We start from the raw sequence: 22,720 nt of genomic DNA, 5'->3' as shown, positions 1-22,720 counted from the left end.
TACAAATTTTCTTCCCTTTTTGGTATTGGATGTTCTCCATGGATCAGACTTTTTTCATATCCTGAGTCCAATAACTGTATTTTTTCAAGCCATCAATGACTCTAGACCAGGGGTTCTCAAAGCCAGTCTGCCGCTTGTTCAGGGTAAGCACCCTGGTGGTTGGGCCAGTTTGTGTACCTGCTGCATCCGCAAGTTTGGCCGATCGCAGCTCCCACTGGCTGCAGTTCGCCACTCCGGGCTAATGGAGGCTGTGGGAAGGGTGGCTGGCATCTTTCACATTGGCTGGTCCCCCCAGTAAGTGGGAATTGCAAATCACAATCTCTGCAAAACCACACCAGGATCTGAGCAGAAGCATCCATGCTCAGGTGCTCTGTCTGACTACAGGTGCAGGTGGAGGAGACAGAAGCAGTGCTGGCACAGGTGTTGTGGGTCTTCCTAACCATCATAGGCCTCTCTCTGTCAAACTCCCTCTCAAACTACCCTGTCCTCAACTCCCTGTCCGCTTCACTCCCCTGGTCGCTCTGCCTCTGGCTTTTAAAGTCCCAACTGCCACAGCAGCTGTAACTGAAACTGAAGTCTGTTCTTCCCTTGCTGTGGGCTTCCCATCCCCCTGCTAATTTTTGTGTAAATGGAGCTTCCATTGTTTCTGGTCACAACTTGCTTAATGTCACTGGAGATAGATAGCTGTGATGTTCCCTCCTGTCTGGGAAAGACCTATTTTCTCCCTTTGTTTGGTCACAGCCCTGTAAACCTAATATCAATGAATACCCACAATTCCTTATATAATGTTCAAACCTTACATTTTATTATATTAATCACTAGTGTGTCATAGGCTTTCATCAAACACCTCACTCAACAAATTTTTATAATACAGTAATATTGTATACAATCAGTTGATTCAGTTGCTTATCACTTGAGGTTCAAACCTCTGTCTTTACAGCCCAAATAAAGTTTCTCTTCCCTTCTAAAAGCTCTCTCCTCCCCTGCTTTTTTTTTAATCTTGATAACTTTGTTTACCTAAGTGGTTCTTCATGGTTTGCCTGACAACCAGGCTGATCAGAGAAACAAATTCACATTCCTTTTTCTAGGGCAGATCTGTTTACCACCACCCACTTCCCCCGCCATGCCTGATTTAAACACAATTTAGTCACCATCCCAATATATATCTATAACTCTTGATATACACCTTGTAATGATCAGTGAGTTACTAGTTTTTCAATGCCATATTGCATTATACCTTTTAGATACAGATTATAACTATAAGGAGTTGGGGTACACTGAAATGGTCAGGCCAGCAGTAACTCATTTCCTTATACTAGTGGGCCCTTTTGCATTGGGATGCTATTAGGTCACACTGCTCCCATCTTACAAAGATGCAGGATGGCTAGCAACTGGCTTCCCAGAGGTAGCAGGTCAGTGCCCACTTTCCTGGACAAGGCATCTGCCACCATGTTTTCCTTCCCCTTTATGTAGAGGTGTTACAAACATTTCACATTCATCACCAGTGTGTTATTAGATTTGAAACAATGTGTTACATGCCACTTTTTAAATAAATATCATGATACCAAAATGTGAGGTGTAGTGAATATGCCTGGCCTGACGAGATGCTGACGACAAGTAGAAAACTACAAATGGGACTCTGTGTCACAGATGAACACCGAGGCTACAAAAAGTGCAAAACTCGGCATCTTGAACTTCCCTTTGCATAGATGCATATTTAAAGAGACTTTTGCATACCGAAGCATCAAATCCTGGATTTTTGAGTGTTTGGATGGTATGGGAATAATTGCCGATAATCTGCTGATTTGGGCCAAAAAAGACCAACTTCATAATGACAGACAGTATAATGTTAGTGTGCCATTCACTACAGCACAGAATGGCACTAGCATGTTTGACAAGATGAAAGCTTTGGGGAATTTAATAAAAAAAGAGTTGTCACAGAAGCATCTCTACTGAAATATTTAAAGACTAGCAAAGATCCTAGAATTTGTCAATGCAAGCTTACATGGGTTTCAAGCTGTCCCTCTGCAAAAGGAGCTCCCAGTGATAAATGGTTCCAAAGCGTTGACTAACACACAATAGAACAATGTTCAGATTGGAAAAAAACAAATACTGTCAAGAATGTTTTAACTGTGAATGATTTGATTAATGTGTATGTGCAGAAATCAGTCAAGGCAGAAGCAGACCATAAACAGTTAGAAGGCATAGTACAGAAATCATTTTGCATAGTACCGCCTAGATGTCAGAAAATGATTATGAAATTGCAGAAGTGATAAGTGTGTGAGAGAGGCCCAGTAAAGAGCTTCTTATGTTCTACATGCTTTCAAAAGTGCCTATAAAAAGTGAAAGCAATGAGATGCAGGAAGAAACATTTGAAATAAAGGTCAAGTACTGCCCCTTTCTGACTCAGCTTGAAAGAGTAATTCTAGATAGATGCAGGTTTCAGAGTAGCAGCCGTGTTAGTCTGTATCTGTAAAAAGAACAAGAGTACTTGTGGCACCTTAGAGACTAACACATTCATTTCAGCATAAGCTTTCGTGGGCTACAGCCCACTTCGTCAGATGCATAGAATGGAACGTATAAGAAGAGTGTATATATATATACATATAGAGAAGATCTCATATCAGCTCTAAGAGGCTAATTAATTAAGATGACCTGTTATCAGCAGGAAGAAACTTCTGTAGTGAGACTCGAGATGGTCAATTACAGACAGTTGACAAGAGGTGTAAGGATAGTTATCATAAGGAAATAGATTCAAGTAGTGTAATGACTCAGCCATTCCCAGTCTCTATTCAAGCCAGAGTTAATGGTATCTAATTTGCACAAAAGCTTATGCTCAAATAAATTTGTTAGTCTCTAAGGTGCCACAAGTGCTCCTGTTCTTTCGTCTAGATAGATGGTGAAGAGAAAAAAAAATCAGGCACATCTGAACATTTAAAAAAACGGGTGGGGGGGCCTTTTGAGGTGTAATTGTTGCATATGTTTCTCTACAAAGAATCTTATGTCATGATATTTTAGAGCATGAGATAAGAAATGTTACCATAGTGTCCATCTGAGTATTAAGAAGTGTAAGAACAGAGACTGAGATGTTCTGTTGTGGACAGGCATGAATGCTGCCATCAAAGATACGGTTTCCAAGAGCAAAACCTGCAAGAAATGCTAGCAACAGAATGCAAAAGAACCTTGAAAATTTTGAGGTTCTTGATCATCCTTAGCCCAAATTTGGTGCAGATCTATCTGAATTTTATAGGAAAGGTTATCTCTAATTTGAAAGTTGCTACTCTGCCTTTTATTTGAGTTGTTGCACAAAATTTTGAAAAGCAATGTAGTAACACAGTGTGATATCACAGACTCATGAGAAGATGAGCAATTCACCAGCACCTCAGTTCGGTAGTTCAAGCAGACTGACATGCCCTTTCTATGTATAACTGAATGGTTAGTGGATAAATCAGTACAAATGGCAAATATTTCAATTGAAAAAACAGCTAATGAGTTAAAGGGATCCAGGTTTAACATGGTTAGAATATCACACACATTTTACGTTATTTTATTAGGATCACCAGTTCAGATACCTATGTCGAGAGAGACAGACAAAAATTTAGGTGCCAACATTTAGCCTGCTTCCTAACCCTAAAGCAGTGAATCCTAAAGTTGCTTAAGAACTATGTGCCAGGAAACTAGAATACATTACAAGAATGCTAAAGTCATCCCCTACTATAAGTCTTTCAAACAAAAAGTGGCTAGCAACTTGCTGAAGTAAAAGCTACACCCTCTCCACCTATGTAATATGTCAAAAGCACTCTAATAGTGTCAGGGCCTGTAATGTGAGCTATCTGATTTAGGCCTGGTCTACACACGTTTAAACCGAATTTAGCAGCGTTAAACCGATTTAACCCTGCACCCGTCCACACAACGAAGCTGTTTATATCGATATAAAGGGCTCTTTAAACCGATTTCTGTGCTCCTTCGTGACAAGGGGAATAGCGCTGAAATCAGTATTGCCATGTCGGATTAGGCTTAGTGTGGCCACAATTCAACGGTATTGGCCTCCGGGCAGTATCCCACAGAACACCATTGTGACCGCTCTGGAAAGCAATCTGAACTCGGATGCACTGGCCAGGTAGACAGGAAAAGCCCCGCAAAATTTTGAATTTCATTTCCTGTTTGCCCAGCGTGGAGCTCTGATCAGCACAGGTGGCGATGCAGTCCCAAATCCAAAAAGAGCTCCAGCATGGACCGTACGGAAGATACTGGATCTGATCGCTGTATGGGGAGACAAATCTGTTCTATCTGAGCTCCGTTACAGAAGACAAAATGACAAAGCATTTGAAAAAATCTCCAGGCTATGATAGACAGAGGCCACAGCGGGGACTCAGCACAGTGCTGCGTAACAAGCGTAACGGAAAGCCAAAGAAGCAAATGGACGCTCATGGAGGGAGGGAGGGGGTACTGAGGACTCCAGCTATCCCGCAGTCTCCAAAAAGCATTTGCATTCTTGGCTGAGCTCCAAAATACCTGAAGGGTCAAAAACATTTTCCCGGGTGTTTCAGGGTTTATGTATTCAATTTACACTCTTCGCCCCCCGAAAGAAAAGGGAAAAAAATTGTTTCTTGCCTTTTTTCAATGTCATCCTATGTCTACTGCATGCTGCTGGTAGACAGGGTGCTGCAGTGCTGAACACCAGCATCCCCTTCCTGGTGGCAGACGGTGCAAAATGGCTGGTATCCATCGTCATCATGAGCCCATGAATGCTCCTGGCTGGCCTCGGTGAGGTCGACCGGTGGCGTCTGGGTAAAAATGGGAGTGACTCCCGGTAATTCCTGGCAGATGGTACAGAAGGCTTGGTAACTGTCCTCATCATAGCAGCTGGAGGCTGCCTCCCCCTCATTTTATCTCACTAAAAACTCAGTGTTTCTTATTCCTGTATTCTTTATTACTTCATCACACAAATAGGGGGACATTGCCACAGTAGCCCAGGAGGGTTGGGGGAGGAGGGAAGCAACGGGTGGTGGTGTTGCAGGGGCACCCCCCAGAATGCCATGCATCTCATCATTTCTGCGGGATCTCTGGGGCTCTGACTCGGAGCAGCTGTGCTCTCTCGTTCTCTAGTAGACTTGCCCCATATTCTAGGCAGGACTGACTCTATTTTTAAACAAAACATAAAGAAGGGAATGACCCAGGGAGTCATTCCGATTTTTGTCCATGCACCCCTGGCCGACCTCAGCGAGGTCAGCCAGGAGCACTCATGACAGCAGCAGACGGTACAAAAGAATTGATAACTGTCATTGCCAATTTCCAAATGCAAATGGTGCAAAATGACTGATAACCATCATCTCATCGCCAATTTACAATGGCAGATGGTGCAATAGGGATGGTAAACATCTCTGCTACCTTGCAAAGGCAAATGAATGCTGCTGTGTAGCACTGCAGTACCGCCTCTGTCAACAGCATCCAGTACACATACGGTGACAGTGACAAAAGGCAAAACGGGCTCCATGGTTGCCATGCTATGGCATCTACCTGGGCAATCAAGTGAAAAAGGGCATGAAATGATTGTCTGCCGTTCCTTTCCCGGAGGAAGGATTGAATGATGACATTTACCCAGAATCACCCATGACATTGTTTTTGCATTGGGATCTCAACCCAGAATTCCAATGGGCGGGGGAGACTGTGGGAACTATGGGATAGCTACAGGATAGCTACCCATAGTGCAGCCCTCCAGAAATCGACGCTAGCCTCGGTACATGGACGCACACCACCGAATTAATGTGCTTAGTGTGGCCGCATGCACTCGACTTTATACAATCTGTTTTACAAAACCGGTTTCTGTAAAATCAGAATAATCCCGTAGTCTAGACATACCCTTAGTGTTTGGTGTCAGGAGTAGAGCTGGGGTCGTGGTCACACCAGGGTTCAAAGCCAGGGCAAGAGTCAGAAGTCATGCCAAGGGTCAAAGCCAGAGTCAGTATCTGGGGTTAGGGTGAGGAAGCAGGCAGCAGGAACAAGGGACAGGGATGAGGCATGTTATCAGGAACGAGGAGCAGGAACCAGGCGAGAAAACAGGGAGCTGATCTCAGAAATCTGGGTAGCAACATGCCTAGTGACTAGCTGCTCAGACAAGAAATGGGACAGGAACAGGAAGCCAATCAGCAGCCTGTTGTTAGTCATCTGACCCTGCTGAGTCAGCAAGTTTAGTTTCTCACCAGGGCAGTTCTCTCTTTAGCCCTTGCAGCTCGGTGGCACAGAGAATAATGCTCCCACTTGGCAGCCCTGGTGGCCTGGGTTTGACATTTGTGGCACCTGATGGTCAACCCTGCGGTAAGAAGAGAAGACATGAAAAAAACAAAGAGGACGTTCACGTTTTCTTTCTTGAGGACCCCAAGAATGCTGCTATCAGTATCACTAACAATGAAGAATATCAAACACAGTCTCCAAGTGGCAGAATCACCTATGGTGTCACACAGGCCATGGTAGAAGTAACAGTTTTGAGATGAAGTGGCTGAATAATTAAAAAGCCATTGAGTTTCAGAAACAGCACTTACTGACAGATGCCCAAGAAGAGTCCGAATAATTCCCTCATTTGTTGGGGGAGTCACAATGTTACCAAATGCAGGTGTTGAAAAATCATAAGATAGGCCACCAAAATCATATTTTTTAAAAATAGATATTTTAAATGTGTCCTCTGGGGCTTTTTTTTGGTATAGCTGTTAGGATTCATATTTTCAAGTTTTTCTGCACAGTCGTGAAGGCTAGAAACTTTTTTATTTAAATGTAAGCTGATATTCTCACTTACTCATCTGACACTAGGGAATAGGGCTTTAAGAAAAAGAAATAGCACAGGACATGATAAAAATTACAGTAGTTGAGGTACTGAGGTAAGGTCATCTACCCTCACCTTCTTGGTTTGTGTGTTTAATTGACTGTATTTCTTTGTGGTTGGTCTCAGTGGATACTCTTTTTGTGTGTGTGTTTAGTTTAGGCAGGAGCAAAGAGCAGGGGAGTGAGGGGACAGGAAGTATATGAATTGTAGCCACTGCAGTCCATGAATGCTGATGCCTATCATATTACTGGGATATAGTATAACCTTCTGTAATCCTGACATAGCTCATGTGAGTGTGCACAGGTAATAAACATCAGTCCTTTAGCGGTACTCTGTATCCCATTCTTATTAGGAAACTATTTCTGCTTAAAGAACATAAAACAGTAAATTGTATATGCTGTAGGCCTTTATGGACTGGTTCTGAAACTTTCTGAAGCTGAACAGACTTATGCTTCCTCTCATATCTTTGAATGACTGTAGTGCTTGTGGAAGGTACCAGATTGAAACTCCTAGAGAATGAAGTCCGTTTAGCCACAGAACAGCTATAATACAGGCAATAAATAGTAGATTTCTCTGCCAGTGTGTCTCAGTTGTGTTCTGGAAGGCCACCTATATATTTGCAAGGGTAAGATTCAGCGTCCTTGCCTTGTCATCCCTACATCTCTTTGCTAAAGATGCATGAGACTAATTTTCATACTTTTTGTGAGGAAAACACTTGCTTGTTGTGAACTAGACTGAGATTAACAAATCATTTCACACACCCCTCAAATATCAATAACTTGGTCTGGGCTGATAACACAGAGATGAAAGGCTTTGTTTCTCATTATTAATTCATTGAGCAATTTTGAGCACTCCTTTAACTAATTAATTAATCCATGATTCTACAGTGCTTTGAAGGTGTAGAGAGTTACAATAAACAAGTACTGAATATAGGGCTGGTCGTTTTCTTACTGGAAAAGAGGTTTGCTGAGACTGAAATTTTCAAGGGGAAAATTGTTTAGTATAATTTTCCAACAAGAAAATTGAAACTAAACTTTCAATAGGACACCTAGGCTTGTGGAGCATGAAGGGAATGGGAGAAGGGGGTCGTAAGAATGTAGAGATAAAAGGAAAATTAAAAAGAGAGATTTATTGATAGTACAGATAATTGTAACAGGGTTTTATATCCTTTTTCTTCTATTATTTTCTCTGTCTTTTAAGAACTACTTACTTTTCATAATGGAAGCATATGTTTTATATAAATCAATTCCAATAATTTTTAAAATGAAACTTGAAATGAAGGAGTCATGCTCACATAACAATTGGCCAGGTTAGAATACATCTTTGATAGCTGAAAGCATTCCCAATGCATGCAGCTCACGCATTTCTAGCCTACTAATGCACACTACGTGCAATGTCTAGACTACTAATAGAATGTGGCCTGCCTTATTGCCATTACTTTGCAGTATTTGAGTCTTGGCAAGAACATGTTAAATGGAAAAGAATTGCCCAAGACACACAAGCCCCCACCCCAAAATTCTGGCTTAACTTGTGTTCACTCACAAGATTATTTTCACTCATGTAATTTTGTATAGCTAATAAAAAATGAGGTAGTTTAAAATAAAAGACCAACAATACAACCATTTTCCTTTTTCAAAACAAGTCAAGTTTATTTTTTTAAGTAGCTAAGAAAATTGCTTTTAAAAAGGTGATTAAAGTATAATTTTGATGGTCTACTCTAAATTTCAACTTTGTCAATCAGCGCATTAGATGTAAACAGTTTCTGATAATGATTGACTTTAATTGAGCCTTCTTAGGAGACAGTGATTTTTTAAATTTAAAATAGTACCTTTTCCATTTAGTTGAAAGCTTATTTGCATTCATTTCAGCTATGAGCATAGACATAACTACCTATGCCTTTGCTAACGTATTTTCTCCTTTTTTCTTTCTCTTGTAATGCTTCAAGAATTTGTCAAACAAGTTAGCTTTAAATATTTTCTTAGGGATCTTTGCAATTTTGGCAATTTTAATATGTATCAGGAATGATTTATTAATTTTAAGCTTATCGATTTAGAAACACAAAAATAAAATTGTTACATATGTGTAGTGCCAGTCTGATCAGTGGGTTTGGTTTTTTTGAGTGATTAAAATGTTTTTTCAGTATCCAGATTACGTCGATTAAGATAGTAGTTCAAGGAAGACAGTATACTCCAGTACTTTTAGAAGACTTGTCAAACTAGTCCTATGTAAGGGTTCAACAAGCTTTGCTGACATAAGTAATCTTTATACAAGTGGTCCAGTTATGAGTCACTAACGAAAAGCTGGGTTTGCAAGACTAACTATAATACGGCATATATGTGGAACATTTGCCTATATTTCATAATACTTTGAACATTTTTGTACTGTAGTCTTTATGATAAAAGCTTCTGAAATATTTACAGTTACAGTGTAAAATGGAAAAATAAATTTAAATGGTTCTGTTTATTTAAAGAATGACTTTTTGCACATTTTATGAGTAGCAAATACATTGCAAAAACCTGACAAATTATTCATTTATGTAGATCCTTCTGTACTAGCTGACGCCTTTTGGGAAACTTTGTAAACATTCTATTTAGGAATAATTCTGTTTATATGCCACTATTTTCCATATTCCTATCTCCTTGTTCATTAAGGGCCAAGCTATTGAACTCCTTACTCATATTACAAGTAATCCTATTGACGTCAATGGGAATACTCATGAGAGTAATAGTTCATCAGTATGAGTAAGGGGTTCACAAGGCCCTAAATAAGAGTATTTGCATGAAAACAAGATCTGTATTCCTTAAGATTTCATCTATTCATCCTACTAATTATTCATCTGATGTCAAAAACACAAAATTATTGCTGTATCCCCACAGGTTGCTAGCCAATCATATCTAATTTGTTAGGCAGAGTTGGGCCTGGTATGTATTTTGCTGAGAGACATTTAAGGAAAACTCAGCTACTGCAGGAAGGTGGCATTCTTCCCTTGAAGGATTGAACTAATTTGCCAGCAAGGTTTTATGGATGATGATGATGAGACACCATCTCTGAGACAAAGCATAAAACTGAAGCTCTGTGGTCCTTAATCCAGTGGTAATTCTCATGAAAGTAGAGGTGTTAAGCCTGGTGTCCTAGCCAAATTCCAATTTAGGGAGAATGCACGTATCCTTTTAAAATTCCCCTTTTACATTTAACTGGGTAAAATGTTTTTCAGTTCTCCTCCTAAATGCTGTTGCTAGTGAAGAACTCTTATGTCCGGGCAAATGCAGTTTAAACTAGAGTTTTTCATACAGTAGTTCAGCATTTTTTATCTCTGTTAATTACCATGAAGAATGTTCACAGGAGAAAAGAGGACATAAAACTGGTGTAGTAAAATTCTGATGGAAGAAATTTTCTTCCTTCATCTCCAATAGATATTGTTACATACTGAGACAGTCTTCCTTCTACAATGAGAGAAATAGGGATAACTCTTGGAAAAAGTTTTGAGGCTAGTGACAAAATATGTTTGTCTTTCAGATCCCCAGCTCAAGGGTATAGTGACCAGGTTATATTGCAGGCAAGGCTACTACTTGCAAATGCACCCCGATGGAACTCTCGATGGAACCAAGGATGACAGCAGTAATTCTAGTAAGTGACTGCTCTAGGAGAATGTATTAATCTCAAACCCAGATAGCAGATGTAATCATTCAAATATATATGTGCAGACACTATTTTAATGGGTCTTGAGGAATTTTGATGTATTTTGGCAAAAAGATTCTGTCAACTTAAAATCTGTTAAACACTAGCATGCCTTTTAAAGAGTCCTTAGCGCTCCTGCGTGTGTAAAAAAGTATCCAGAAAAGAAGCAACTATGCATTTTATTAGTGTCTGACACGAAGTTTTGGATTTTCAAGAATGCTCAGTGTTGGTCTAACTCTACTCCCATTGAAGACAATGATAAAATTCCAGTTGAAATCAGTGAGAGGAAAGTTAGGCCAATACTGAGCACTTTCGAAAATCCACCGTAAAACATTTATCAGCAACATTTTCCTTTATCTTTGAAAAATAAATATAGAAAAAAAGAATGAAAGAAAATGTCTTTGGAACGCTGACACCGAGGCCATGTAATTAAGCATATGTTTAACTTTAAGGATGTTATTAGACTCATGGAAGCATATGCTTCAGTATCTTACTGAATTGGGCTAAAGAGACTGATTCTACAGTCCCTATCGCAGCAAGATTCCCAATGACTTCAATAGGATTTCTGCAAGTGTGGGGACTGCAAAACTGGAAACAATTTGAAAAGCTATCCAAACAAAAATGGTGTCACTTTTCAAATCTCTTATGGGTCATTTCTTTCAGAGTAATACTGCTGAACATTTTGATTCAGATAATGAATATATATTTTACAACTTGAGCTGCAGGTGGTGGGTATGCAGACTTGCCCTCACTCTCGAATGGTTCAGTTTGAATGATTTTCATAAAGCACAGCAGACTATGGAGGTTTATTTTTATTTTTTGTTTATAAGACATTTATTTATTCATTACTCATACATTGATATATGTCTGATTGGAATTAGGCTGCAGGAGGTGCAAATTCTGTTTTTGTTTTGTTAGATCTTCTGTTATTGAGACTATACCTGATAACACAATATGTATCCTTGATGTATTTCATCCACAGATACTGTTACTGTTTAATTGACTGTTATACTTTTCAGATTGTAGCAAACTAATTACTGTGTATAGCACTGTTCTCTCTCTCTGCTTTTTTTCTGTGTTCCTTTTTCATCTCCCTGTTTTTCATAACTGTCTTTCTGTTTTCTCCCACTTAAGCATGTCCATTTCTAATGCCCCTTCTCCCTTGGCCCAGTACTGCAAGCTGTGCAGAAACAAGATTCCCCTTGCTTTCGATAGGAATGCATTTTGCTTGCATGAGGTCTGCAGGATGTGTGTGTGGTTTTTTGTTTGTTTGTTTCTCTTCTTCTGCCTTCATTTGGGGAGGCGTCTAGTGGCAGTGTTGCAGGAGTGGTTTTTTTATTGTCACAACACATTTAAATAAATAAATCTTTCTTAGAAACCTACTTGTGGACATTGAAATCTTGGAAAATCTAGGCCACATCCCCTTACTTTCCTCTTTTCTCCATTGCCATCTTTTTAAAGTCTCCCATCTTTTCTCCCTCAATGTTTTTCTCTTCCCTTTCTCTATTTGTCTGCCTGCTCTCTCATTCTCTCCCATAGTTTCAAAATGCCGAATAATCTTTCTTTTCCAAAAACAGCCTATGCAAAATAAAGGTATTTCATATTCAAGATAAATAATGGTGGATCCTGTTATATTTTATATTTGCATGAGTTAGAGATTAGGCTGTAAGTTTTCCCACAAATTTAACATTATTTGCTATGGAAAAAATGGGCATGATTCACCATTCAGCACTGGATTAATCCTGTAGCCACTTTGAAATCAATGGATTTACACCATTGTAAAACATGAGTAATACAGTGGTGAACCAGGCCCAATGTCTGGATCAGTGGCAAATGCAATATAGTATTTAAAATGTTACCAGCTAAATACATGTATTGCCACCTTAAACTTTTAAGTTAAATAATATATCAATGCCAACGCTATCTTGCAAATCTGAAAGATAATTTGTGTCACCACATGTGCACTTTTCAGGAATATATGAACAGCTATCAGTCTCTGTCTCCTTACTGTTGCTGTTGCCAGTCCCTCATGTTAGTTGTTTGTCTTTTTCCCTCTTTTTTTTCCTTTTATTCCCTAGTCTTTGTCTGGAATATGTTATTGTTTCCTTTCATTTTCCTATACTGTAATTCTGGTTTTACTATTTCCCCTTAAAAAAAAATCACTGTTTTTTCTTGTGGATGAACTAGCTTTTACTCTTTTGTTTTGCCCTTCATTTTGCAATCTCCTTATTTTGAGAATTCAAGCCCCAGTCTTACTGGTGGATGTGGTTTGGCTGGCCCTAAGGGTGAGAAGTGGAAGAAGTATTCAGCATTCAACCTCACCCTCATCCTTGCCTTATATTGCTGCTGATTGGTTTGGAGTGTGGATGAGATTTCTTCTGACTGTTGAGTTTACACCTTGCCTATTTGATTAACAGTTGCCTCCAACTTGTGAGGGGCATAGGGATTAGTTGATAGTCAGGGAGGGAAAAGCACTTTTGTCTCCAACAGGGAGAAGGGAGCTTCCTGCCCTTTTTGAGAATAGCTTTGGATTGAGGTTGATGAAAGCACTGTTGGATTAATGTTGCTGGGTGGCATGAACTATTGTGCCTTTGCCAAGCTTTTCAGCATGCTTTGCGCTACAGCTGATTGGCACTGAATGACAGGAAAGAATTTTCCCCAACCCTTGGTTTGGCTCAGCATCTGGCTCCCCTTGACCATCCAGGGGGAATGGCTAGTGAGGGATGGATGAAAGGGGGAGTGCTTTGAGTTCCTGGCAGGGAAACACTGTGAGAGGTTGAGTCACACAGTCTTTTCTTCTGCTTCTTATTTATTATTTATAGAGCATCCAAACTTGTGCCAGGCAGCTAGAGAATAAATAAAAAAATATGATCTCTGCCCCCCAAAAGCTGGCAGTCTAATTTTAGATATGTCTCAAGGCATAGGAGTAACAAACAATGGTGAGTGCTGTAGTGAAGTAGGACAAGGGTAACTGTAAGAAGATCTGGTAATTACTCAGTTTGGGTATGTGCATATCTAATGCTTCCATTATAATCCCACCAAAAGTCATCTTTTAAATTAAAGCTTCTAGCTATTTATAATGGGTGGGATTTTCAGAAATACTTTGTGTTAGTCTAATGCTTCTCTCATTGGAGTCAATGGAATTTTACCAGTGATTTCAGTGGCAGCAGAGTTAAACCAATGCTGAGCGCTTTTGAAATCCCACCCTGCAGCTTCACAGGGGCAATGTTCCTCAACAATAATAGGACATATTGCTGCCACAGCTTACCTTAAACTTAACCATAGGGCCAGGAGTGAGTGGACCTGGCAGTGCAGTAACCAGTAAGTTACATAGGAGGCCTTTTCACATTTAGTATAGATTAGAAGTACCCCTTTTTTGTACCCAGCTCTTTGAGCAAGGAAGGGTTGATTGGGGAGATGAAGTAAGAAAGAAAAGATCACATTTGATAGATACTAGCTATGTCACTTAAGGCACTTCTTGAAGGTGCTTGATACTGCGGTGATGGGCATACTACAAGAGCCTGAACTGAACAGAATTTGGTGGATTCAGTTCAGAGCTGTTTTCCATTGGGGTCCTCATCGCTCCTGGGACCTGTTAATAACATTGGCTGAGGAGGTATGGACTAGTCCATCTATTGGATAATGGCAGAGAATGAGCTTTCCTATTTTGCTTCATAAAATTGGGGCCATTTGTTGAAACCATACTTTGTGCATTGAATCCTTTATTTGCTGATCTTTCACTGGGAATGCCAAATAGGTTTTATTCCAATATTTCTAGTTTCATTAATATTCCTCCTATCTTATCTTGTCCTTCTCTTCTCCCCTCAGTTGGTGTATCACTCTGTTTCTGAGCTGGCTTGAGGCTGGTACTATTTAGCTTAGCTGCCCAACTCCAGCCTCTAACCTATGTGGGCCCCAAAAATGCTCCCAGTATCATTTAGTGTGATGGAAACTTCCTTTTGGGACAGTTTGTGTTTTCACTGTTTTCCACAGGGCAGACCACTGTTAATTTGAAAAGTGGATCTGACACATGGTGTGAATAATATCGAAACCATGAAGCGTGTAAGAGATTTCTATACTATGGTCCTGGAGACATTTAAAATGTTATGTTTTCCAAACCACAGGCTCCTTTGTGAACCATTGGAGCTGATCAGTGATTGCTGTCATAATTCCAGCATTGTTATTTCATGAACTAACTGTGGTTTGAGTAGAATGTAGTTTGATTTAGAACATGGGCAAAACTGAATCTTTCATTTTGGAGATCGCAACCCAATCAAACAGCCTTAACTCCCTGTCTCATTTTGTTTCTCCTGCAAGAGAGACCTTAACCAATAATCACTAACATACTAATCAGTATAATATTTACTTCCAACAGTTACTTATATAATCAATATATTGATTATATATCATAAGCACGAGAGATGTAATTTATGTATAAATAAACCAAAACAACTACACACAATTAATGGGTATTTGGTTTCTTTGTTTTCTAAAGAAAAAAAGCATGAAGAAAAAGAAGAAAAAGCAAGGTTGATGTCTTGATTCTACAATACTGTGTTTTTGTTGATGTAAAGTAAACCTGATTTTAACATCTAAATGCTGTTACTCCTTGTATGTCGCTTTCAATTATATATAGTTACATTAAAACATGTTACAAAGTTAAGCACTCAAAACTTGCCCATTTAACCTTAATTTAGCCCCAACTTTGGATACATATTATGATAGTCTTTAAGTACATGATCACATGCATGTTTTGCTTGCCTCAGTCAGCACAGAGGATGGATGGTGTTCAAGTAATGGTGCAGCTGTTCAATATTTTTCTTATCCTCATTGTCGAACACCAGGTCAAGCTCTCTCTTGCTGGTCGCACACCAGGCTGCTGTGTTTGGACCCACACACAGGAACGGTGTTCTTCTGATTGCCCCTGGGTCTTGGCAGACTTCAGCCACAGTCTCTGGCCTCTCAGACATACTTCAGGCACAGGCTATGTATCTGGTACCACCTCTAGGGGAATGGGATCCTTCAGTCCAACTGCCCTAGGCCCCTCAGGACATCCCAGTTATTCAAACACACCTTCCCTAGAGCTCCATCCTTTACTCTAGTACTCTGGCTACTCTAGTTTACAGTTTAATCCTTCAGGGATATGTGATAGTTGAAGCAAGAACACACAGAGTCTGGAAAAGGATTTCTAAACAAATCTTACTTTAATTATAATAATTATAGGCAGAACAAGAGAGATACAGATCTATAGAAAACAAGAAAACCTGCATGCCAAACCCTGTCTCACTTTTCTCACCGCTTCCAGAGTCTTTTGGAATTTGGTCCTTGACTCCTCAGGGAGTCCAGTATTGTTCTGCACCCACTCTCCTCTTTCCTTCCTCCTGCTCAGTCTTGCATTCGTATTTTGCTCAATGAGAGAGACAGAGAAAAAGAGAGAAAGAGAGTCAGCTGACCTGGTCCATTTATAATTTCCAGTCCCATCTGTCATGTAAACCTCCTGGTCAGCTTCAAACCCCACCCCTCAGGTGATGAAGGTTCCCGTCAGGTGGTCTGTAGCTTGATTACCACCCACCTGGAATCCAGACTTGAAAACCTGGTTTTACCTAGGTTGCAGCCATCCCATTGATCTGCTAGGATGAAGCTTATTCAGTTGTTGATAATGTTCAATGACTGTCGCACTTGGAGGCAGATACTTAGGTGCCAGTCTCCCTGTCTCTGCCACAAGGAGTATGATGCAAGAATACAATAAAAAACACTTCTGTGGCAAAGGCAAGGATAGAACCCAATTATCCAGGGTGGCATTCAGTCACCTTCAAGATGAGACCATCCATTCTCTCTCCATGCAGTCCCCCTGCCTCATTACTACACACCTCCCAACTTCTGCAACAAAGGGAACGATCTTACAAACAGGCTTCTTCACTACACAACCCTGATTCATCCCCAGAGCAGCTCTGTAGTGTGCACTGAATGGGACACAGGTCTGATGTTAAAAATAGTATGTGATCATGTAATTAAAGAGCAGGGGAATGAATTTAGGTTGCGCAGTTAGCCTTAATTCAGGCAGCTCCTAATTTTTGAGTGCTTGGTTTTGCAACATGAGTTATGCACTTTTAAGATAGAGTTATGGGTAGGGCTATACCAAATTCACAGCCATGAAAAACATGTGACAGACTGTGAAATCTGGGTTTTTGAGTGCTTTTACCCTATACTATATAGATTTTACTGAGAAACCAGAGTTTCTCAAATTCCTGACCCAAAAGCGAGTTGCAGGGGGGTCACAAGGTTATTTTAGTGGGATTGTGGTATTTCCACCCTTACTTCTGCACTACCTTCAGAGCTGGGCAGCTGGAGAGCAGTGGCTGTTGGCTGGGCGCCCAATCCTGAAGGCAGCACCACCAGCAGCAGTGCAGAAGTAAGGGTGGCAATACCATACCATGTCACCCTTACTTCTGCGCTGCTGCCTTCACAGCTGGGTGGCCAGAGAGTGGCAGCTGCTAAATGAGGGACCCTCTCTGCAGACAGCAGTGCAGAAGTAAGGGCGGCAAGACCATACCATGCCAGCCTTATTTCTGTGCTGGTGCTGGTGGCGGTTCTCCCTTCAGAGCTGGACTCCCAGCCAGCAGCCCTTCTCCCACCCATTGCGCCACTAACTGGGATCCACCCAAGGTAAGCCCATGCCCCAACCCTGAGTCCCCAACCCCTTGCCCCAGCCCTGAGCCCCTCCAAACCCATAGCACCCTCCTGTACCCTAAGCCCCTCATCCCCAGCCCAGGCCCAGAGCCTGTACCTGCAGCCCAGAACCCTCACCCCCCGCACCCCTGCCCCAGCCCAGAGCTCCCCCCCACACCCTAAACCCTCATCCCTAGCTCCACCCCAGAGCCCTCAACCCCCTGTACCCCAACCCCCCCCCTCAACCCACATCCCCCTCCCGCAATCCAAATCCCTCTGCCCCACCCCCCAGCCTGGAGCCCCTCCTGCACCCCAAGTTCTTCATCCCCAGCCCCACCCCACAGCCTGCAGCCCCAGATGGAGCCCTCACCCTCTCCCTCATCCCAGCTTCCTGCCCCAGCCCAGAGCCCCCTCCCACACCCTAAACCCCTAATTTCTGGACGCACCCTGAAGTCCACACTCCCAGTCAGAGCCCTCACCCCCTCTGACACCCCAACCCCTTCCCCAGCCCAGTGAAAGTAAGTGAGGATGGGGGAGAGCGAGCCAGCAAGGGAGGGGGAATGTAGTGAGCAGGGTGTGGGGCCTTGGGGCAGGGGTGGGGTCTTGGGGAGGGGGCAGGGTGTTCAGTTTTGTGCGACTAGAAAGTTGGCAACCCTGGTTACTATGATAGCTAAGTTCAATAGCTCAGTTCAATCTTTAGTGAGAAATTAATAGGGTTACCGCTGAAGTGCTAAAAGATTGAAGGTTGCAAGCTGTCATGGAAATAGTCCACACTGAGCAGCACTGCAGAACCAGGTTCTGTAGGAAATTGATTTTTATTTGACCAACTTATGAGCATGTGGATATCACATACCGAGCCTGAGCTATAGAATGTTTTGCTAAAATCAGTGAGAAGTGTGCACCAAAGAGAGTTATGCTGGGCATATGTGCATCTATAGTTGTATGCAGACTAATCTTCTTTGTCCCAATGAAGTATGAACTGTCCTCTGGAATGAAATCCAGGCACGCTCTCAACTACTGGACCAATGCTCTTTATTAGCAGAGCTCCAGCATTCTGCTTTCCATTTTAACAGCTCATGCACTAGTCCAAGTCCTTCAGTGCTGAGGATCTAAGGTTATAGTTTGGTGGCCTTAAAAAGGCACATAATTAAATCTCTCTCTCAGTGCTTTCTAAACCACCAGAGGTTAATAAACATAAATCTCTCGCATTTGTTTTCTCATTATTTGCATAAAAACACGATCATTATTTCAGATCTGCAGTACCTTCTTCATGGGTTGTCATTGTCTGATTCTGGTCCTGTTTCTTTGTTCTCAAATGATGTTACTGAAGTTTGCTTGCCAAAAGTTTTGAAGAGACTTCTGTGATTTGGAGTCGTCATTATTAACAGTTTTCCTGGATCTTTTGTGTCTTTGTGCATCTTTCTTTAGTGAAGTTGTTTGTTTTCCTACCCAGTGCCCTTTAATGACCAGTAATAGAAGACAGGATATATATGCCCTCTTCTCTCTGTTATCGTTGTTATTTATTATCTGTATTACTGTAGCACCTAGGAGCCCTAGTCATGGACCAGGACCCCTCATTGTGCTAGGCACTGTACAAACATTATGCTTTTAATGCACATCCAGATTTCCTCCTACCGTTTTATTTTTTAATCTCAGTCTTGAATTCTGATTTGCCTGCTTCTTCCGTGAATACACCCTTGCTCTTTTCATGCACCCCTTTAGTCACTGAATAATAAACTTACATTCTTTTGTAAGGCTTAATCTTCCTCCAAATTCTCTCCTCCTTCAGATCCCTACGCAAGACCCAATTCTGCTGTGACACCTAACAAGAAGCCATCCAAATAATGGTGTCTTTGCTGTGTAACAGTTGGGGATAACTGACGTTACTTATTATTTTAAAGCTTTCAGATGATTTGGAACCTTCAGATGCCATAAAACTGTGCAATAGCTAATTTAGATACTCCTGTAATGCTTTTCTTTTTCATTACCTGTTGTACTCCCCATCCCCCTTCCTTCCTTGTCTTTATCACAGTCATGGTCTCTTGTTTCAGATTAGATTAGGTACATGTGTTTACTGTAGGCTTGTACAGTGACTAGACCAGTAAGACCTCCCCCAGTCTGAATGAGGTCCTTGGGAGCTACAGCAATACAAAGAACAGACATTAATGCTAATTTTTGGCTTAGGTATAACTTTCTGTATAGCACCTCTTAACTCTTCTCTTATATAAATCCATCAATTTGTTTTCTGTACCTTCTGGAGTTCTTTTTTATGCACTTTCTTTTCATTTTGAAGCTGCAGGAAGCAGGCGGCTTTATCACAGCATCTTTCAACTTTTTCACTGTGGCAATACTTCTTAATAGGATCACATTCCATGTATTTTTCTATTGCAGGGGCATATTTCTGATAATGTTGTTGGTATATGTTGAGAGAATATTTTAGGGTATTACCATTTTAACAGGCCATATACTCTACTCCATTTATGTAGATATGGTTAGCTTCCTCTGAGTCAATATTGCCTCCTTTATATCTCTGTAGCCATTGCCTGACCAACCTGGAATTCTTGCACCTAGGCTACATGTCTGCCTTGTTGATAGTGAATGCATTTCCCCTTTTTCTGATGTGGGTTTGAATTCTGGGATCTTAGATAGGAATTGTATCATGAAGCATACTTTCTTGCCATATATATGACATTCCTTTTCAAATGCTGTGTAACCCACCACACCTTTTGTGGGTGTTTTGAAATGCAGTTTTACCTCCTGAGACTTAACTGGCTGGTACCATGGGCTTATGTGTCTTTAGTCTACGTACAGGTTGTACTTTGCTTTTCTTCCAAGGGCCTGGGCCTTTCCCACTTCCTAGCTCATCCAGGGCTTAAAAGTTGTCCACCATGAGCTCTGGCTCAGGGGCTGTTCCCCAGAACCTGAGTGATGCACAGTTTGCATCTTATCTCATAATCCAGGCCAGCAAACTCATGCATTCTTATTGGTGTAATTTGGCATAAAAGTTGGTCCATGTCTCACTTGCCTGAAAACTAATAGTTTATATACCTTATTTATTTCATTTTTAAATAGGGGGTGATCAGTCAGAACACTAAAGTCTTTTTCAAGAAGATCTTCTCTGCCAGGAGTTTTGCTGGGCATGAATCATAAAATGGCATTTGCCATCTTTCCCGTGTATTGTAGCACAAGTGCAACTTGCCATTTTGGACTTGCAATTTGAACTGCAGCCAACAGATTTCTAAACTTTCTTGTTCATTTATTCCATCGTTATACAGCATCTCCATCCTGATGGTTCTTAAATGTTGGCAGTAAAATTAATTCCATGCTGTTTTTCTCTCAATTTTTGTTGATTTTGTTCTGAGATTTTTGAAGTCTTTTTTCCCCTACTTGCACCTTTATATTGTTTTCTTTTCAGCCTTTTATAAAAATGATTGTTGTCTTTTTATCTTAAATCTATGTACTTTTGTTACTACAACTGTTGTTAGCTGTTTCTCTTTAAAGCCTCAATTTCAGAAAGCATACTTATTCAGGCCAGCTCAAGTACATGTGCACGCTTAAAATCTGTGCTTGATTACTTTTCTGCATAGAAGCCTAAGGGGTTTCCCATATGCTGAGTCTATGTACCATTGCTTATATCAAAGATGCTCTCAACAAAAATATCCATTGCACTTTCAGTTCTAGGGCCATAGTCTTGCTGAAAGCAGTTTTACTGGGGGTGCTTCATAGTACAATAACATTTAAGTGGTTAAGGGGAAAAAATTCATTGTAGGCAAAATGGAAAGATTTTCATTCTGGAGAATAATCTATGATTGTTCCTCTCACTTTCTGCATGAAACTAATAGATGACAAAATGTTATACTTAGAAAGTATTTCTGTCCCCTCCCCCACCTTTATATGACTACAGCATTTTCCATTCATTGAAATTGTGATTTTGTTGTATTCTTTGCAATCCTATGAGATATTCTTTTTTATTTGCTAGCTAGCAATCGTGCCAATACTAAAATGCTACAGAAATAATTGCCAATTAAATTTGCAACATAAAGCTTAAATACTAACTTAGCAATGCTTTCTTAATTAAAATTTTACTGAAATCAGAGCTTTTTGTGATTGCAGTAGCAGTTCTTTGTTTTTGATTTTGATTATTCAAATACTTTATTTATCAGTTCTCATCTGTGACAGATCATGTTTATATTTACAGCTCTGTTCAACCTTATACCAGTGGGACTACGAGTTGTCGCTATCCAGGGTGTAAAGACAGGGTTGTATATAGCCCTAAATGGAGAAGGTTTCCTCTACACATCAGTAAGTAACATGCTGTGGATATTTTGAATTCTTTTGACACACATATCCAAAACAGAAATCTGTACTGGAATGAAACATATCTCACTTATGATAAGTCCTATAGAAATTAATAGAGATTAAATCAATGTTTTTAAAGTCTCTAAAAATTGCTCTAAAAACCTACAGAATTTAACAGAAAATGATATCCTTGCTGTAGAATTTTCTGAAAAACATTCTATAGAATTCTATAGCAAGGATATATTTAGCTACTGAAATCTGTGAGATGCTTCAGTAAAACTACAGATGGGTTATAATTTTCAGTTAAAGACTCTAGAACTTTTCTGTAAGTGTCTGCAGTACCTTCATTACTGGCATGATCTAAAACTTGCTACAGAAGTTACCTGAATTATGAATGTTTAGTAAAATAAGGTACTTCTGTAATGAAATTTACGTTCTTGTTATATATCAATATCTTTTCATTTTGTGTATCACTAATTTTTTTCGCCAATGGCTAGGAATATTAGAATTTGAAACATCGCTTGCATTAATAAAAATATTATGATATGATTTTAAAGGATTTTGAAAAATTTCTAGGTAAGAATTGCATGAAATAATACAGACCTGCAAAATGGCCAAAGCTAAGAAAATTCCTTCAGGCAAAATAATGCTGCTAAATAAAATATCTTAAGATATTTCAAATCAGTCAATGTGTGGTGGTGTTACAGCTGTGAAAAGCCTCAGTGTTATAAAAGGTTAACTTAATGACAGGATTAACCAGGTGTTTAGGGACTTTTTTTTTTTCACTGCAGTGGATGATGTTTTCTTACTGTATCTCTCATGCTCTTTAAATTTCTTATGTCAGATGATATTCCAGTCCACACTGAGTTAAAATATAATGCTTTGTTTCCATTGTGCCTTGAGAGGAAATGAGGCAGATTTTGCTTCTATGCCCTGAATGAAAGTATTCTATTTCTTTTAAATATGTGACTGTCATTGAAAAGTTAATTAGAAGGAAAAAAGTATATTCTAATGTTGAATGTCAACACCAAGAAAAATGCCTAATCATAGTATGTCTCTGGGATACCCCAACAAATGTGATGTGAAAGATTTATTTTCTTTAGTCTGTCAGAGAAAAATATAATACAACATACAATATCACCCTACGGTGAAGACTAGAGCACTGTTGGCCTCCCATTTTCTGATGGTTTCATGTACACCTCTACCTCGATATAACTCTGTCCTTGGGAGCCAAAAAAATCTTATAGGTGAAAT

At 40.2% G+C, this 22,720-nt stretch overlaps 1 protein-coding gene across 2 annotated transcripts in view; it reads left to right on the top strand.

Moving 5' to 3' along the window:
* Window positions 1–22,720, top strand: part of FGF14 (fibroblast growth factor 14) — a 704,926-nt gene that overhangs the window by 518,204 nt on the left and 164,002 nt on the right. For both annotated transcript variants that reach the window (XM_030568088.1, XM_030568098.1), the window contains exons 2-3: window positions 10,337–10,447; window positions 21,366–21,469. In XM_030568088.1, coding sequence (XP_030423948.1) covers window positions 10,337–10,447; window positions 21,366–21,469 — 215 coding nt within the window. The remainder of the gene's footprint in view (window positions 1–10,336; window positions 10,448–21,365; window positions 21,470–22,720) is intronic.

Source organism: Gopherus evgoodei, chromosome 1 (assembly GCF_007399415.2).
Source record: "Gopherus evgoodei ecotype Sinaloan lineage chromosome 1, rGopEvg1_v1.p, whole genome shotgun sequence".
NCBI classification, from domain to species: Eukaryota; Metazoa; Chordata; order Testudines; family Testudinidae; genus Gopherus; species Gopherus evgoodei.
This window is presented reverse-complemented; position numbering and strand designations above follow the sequence as displayed.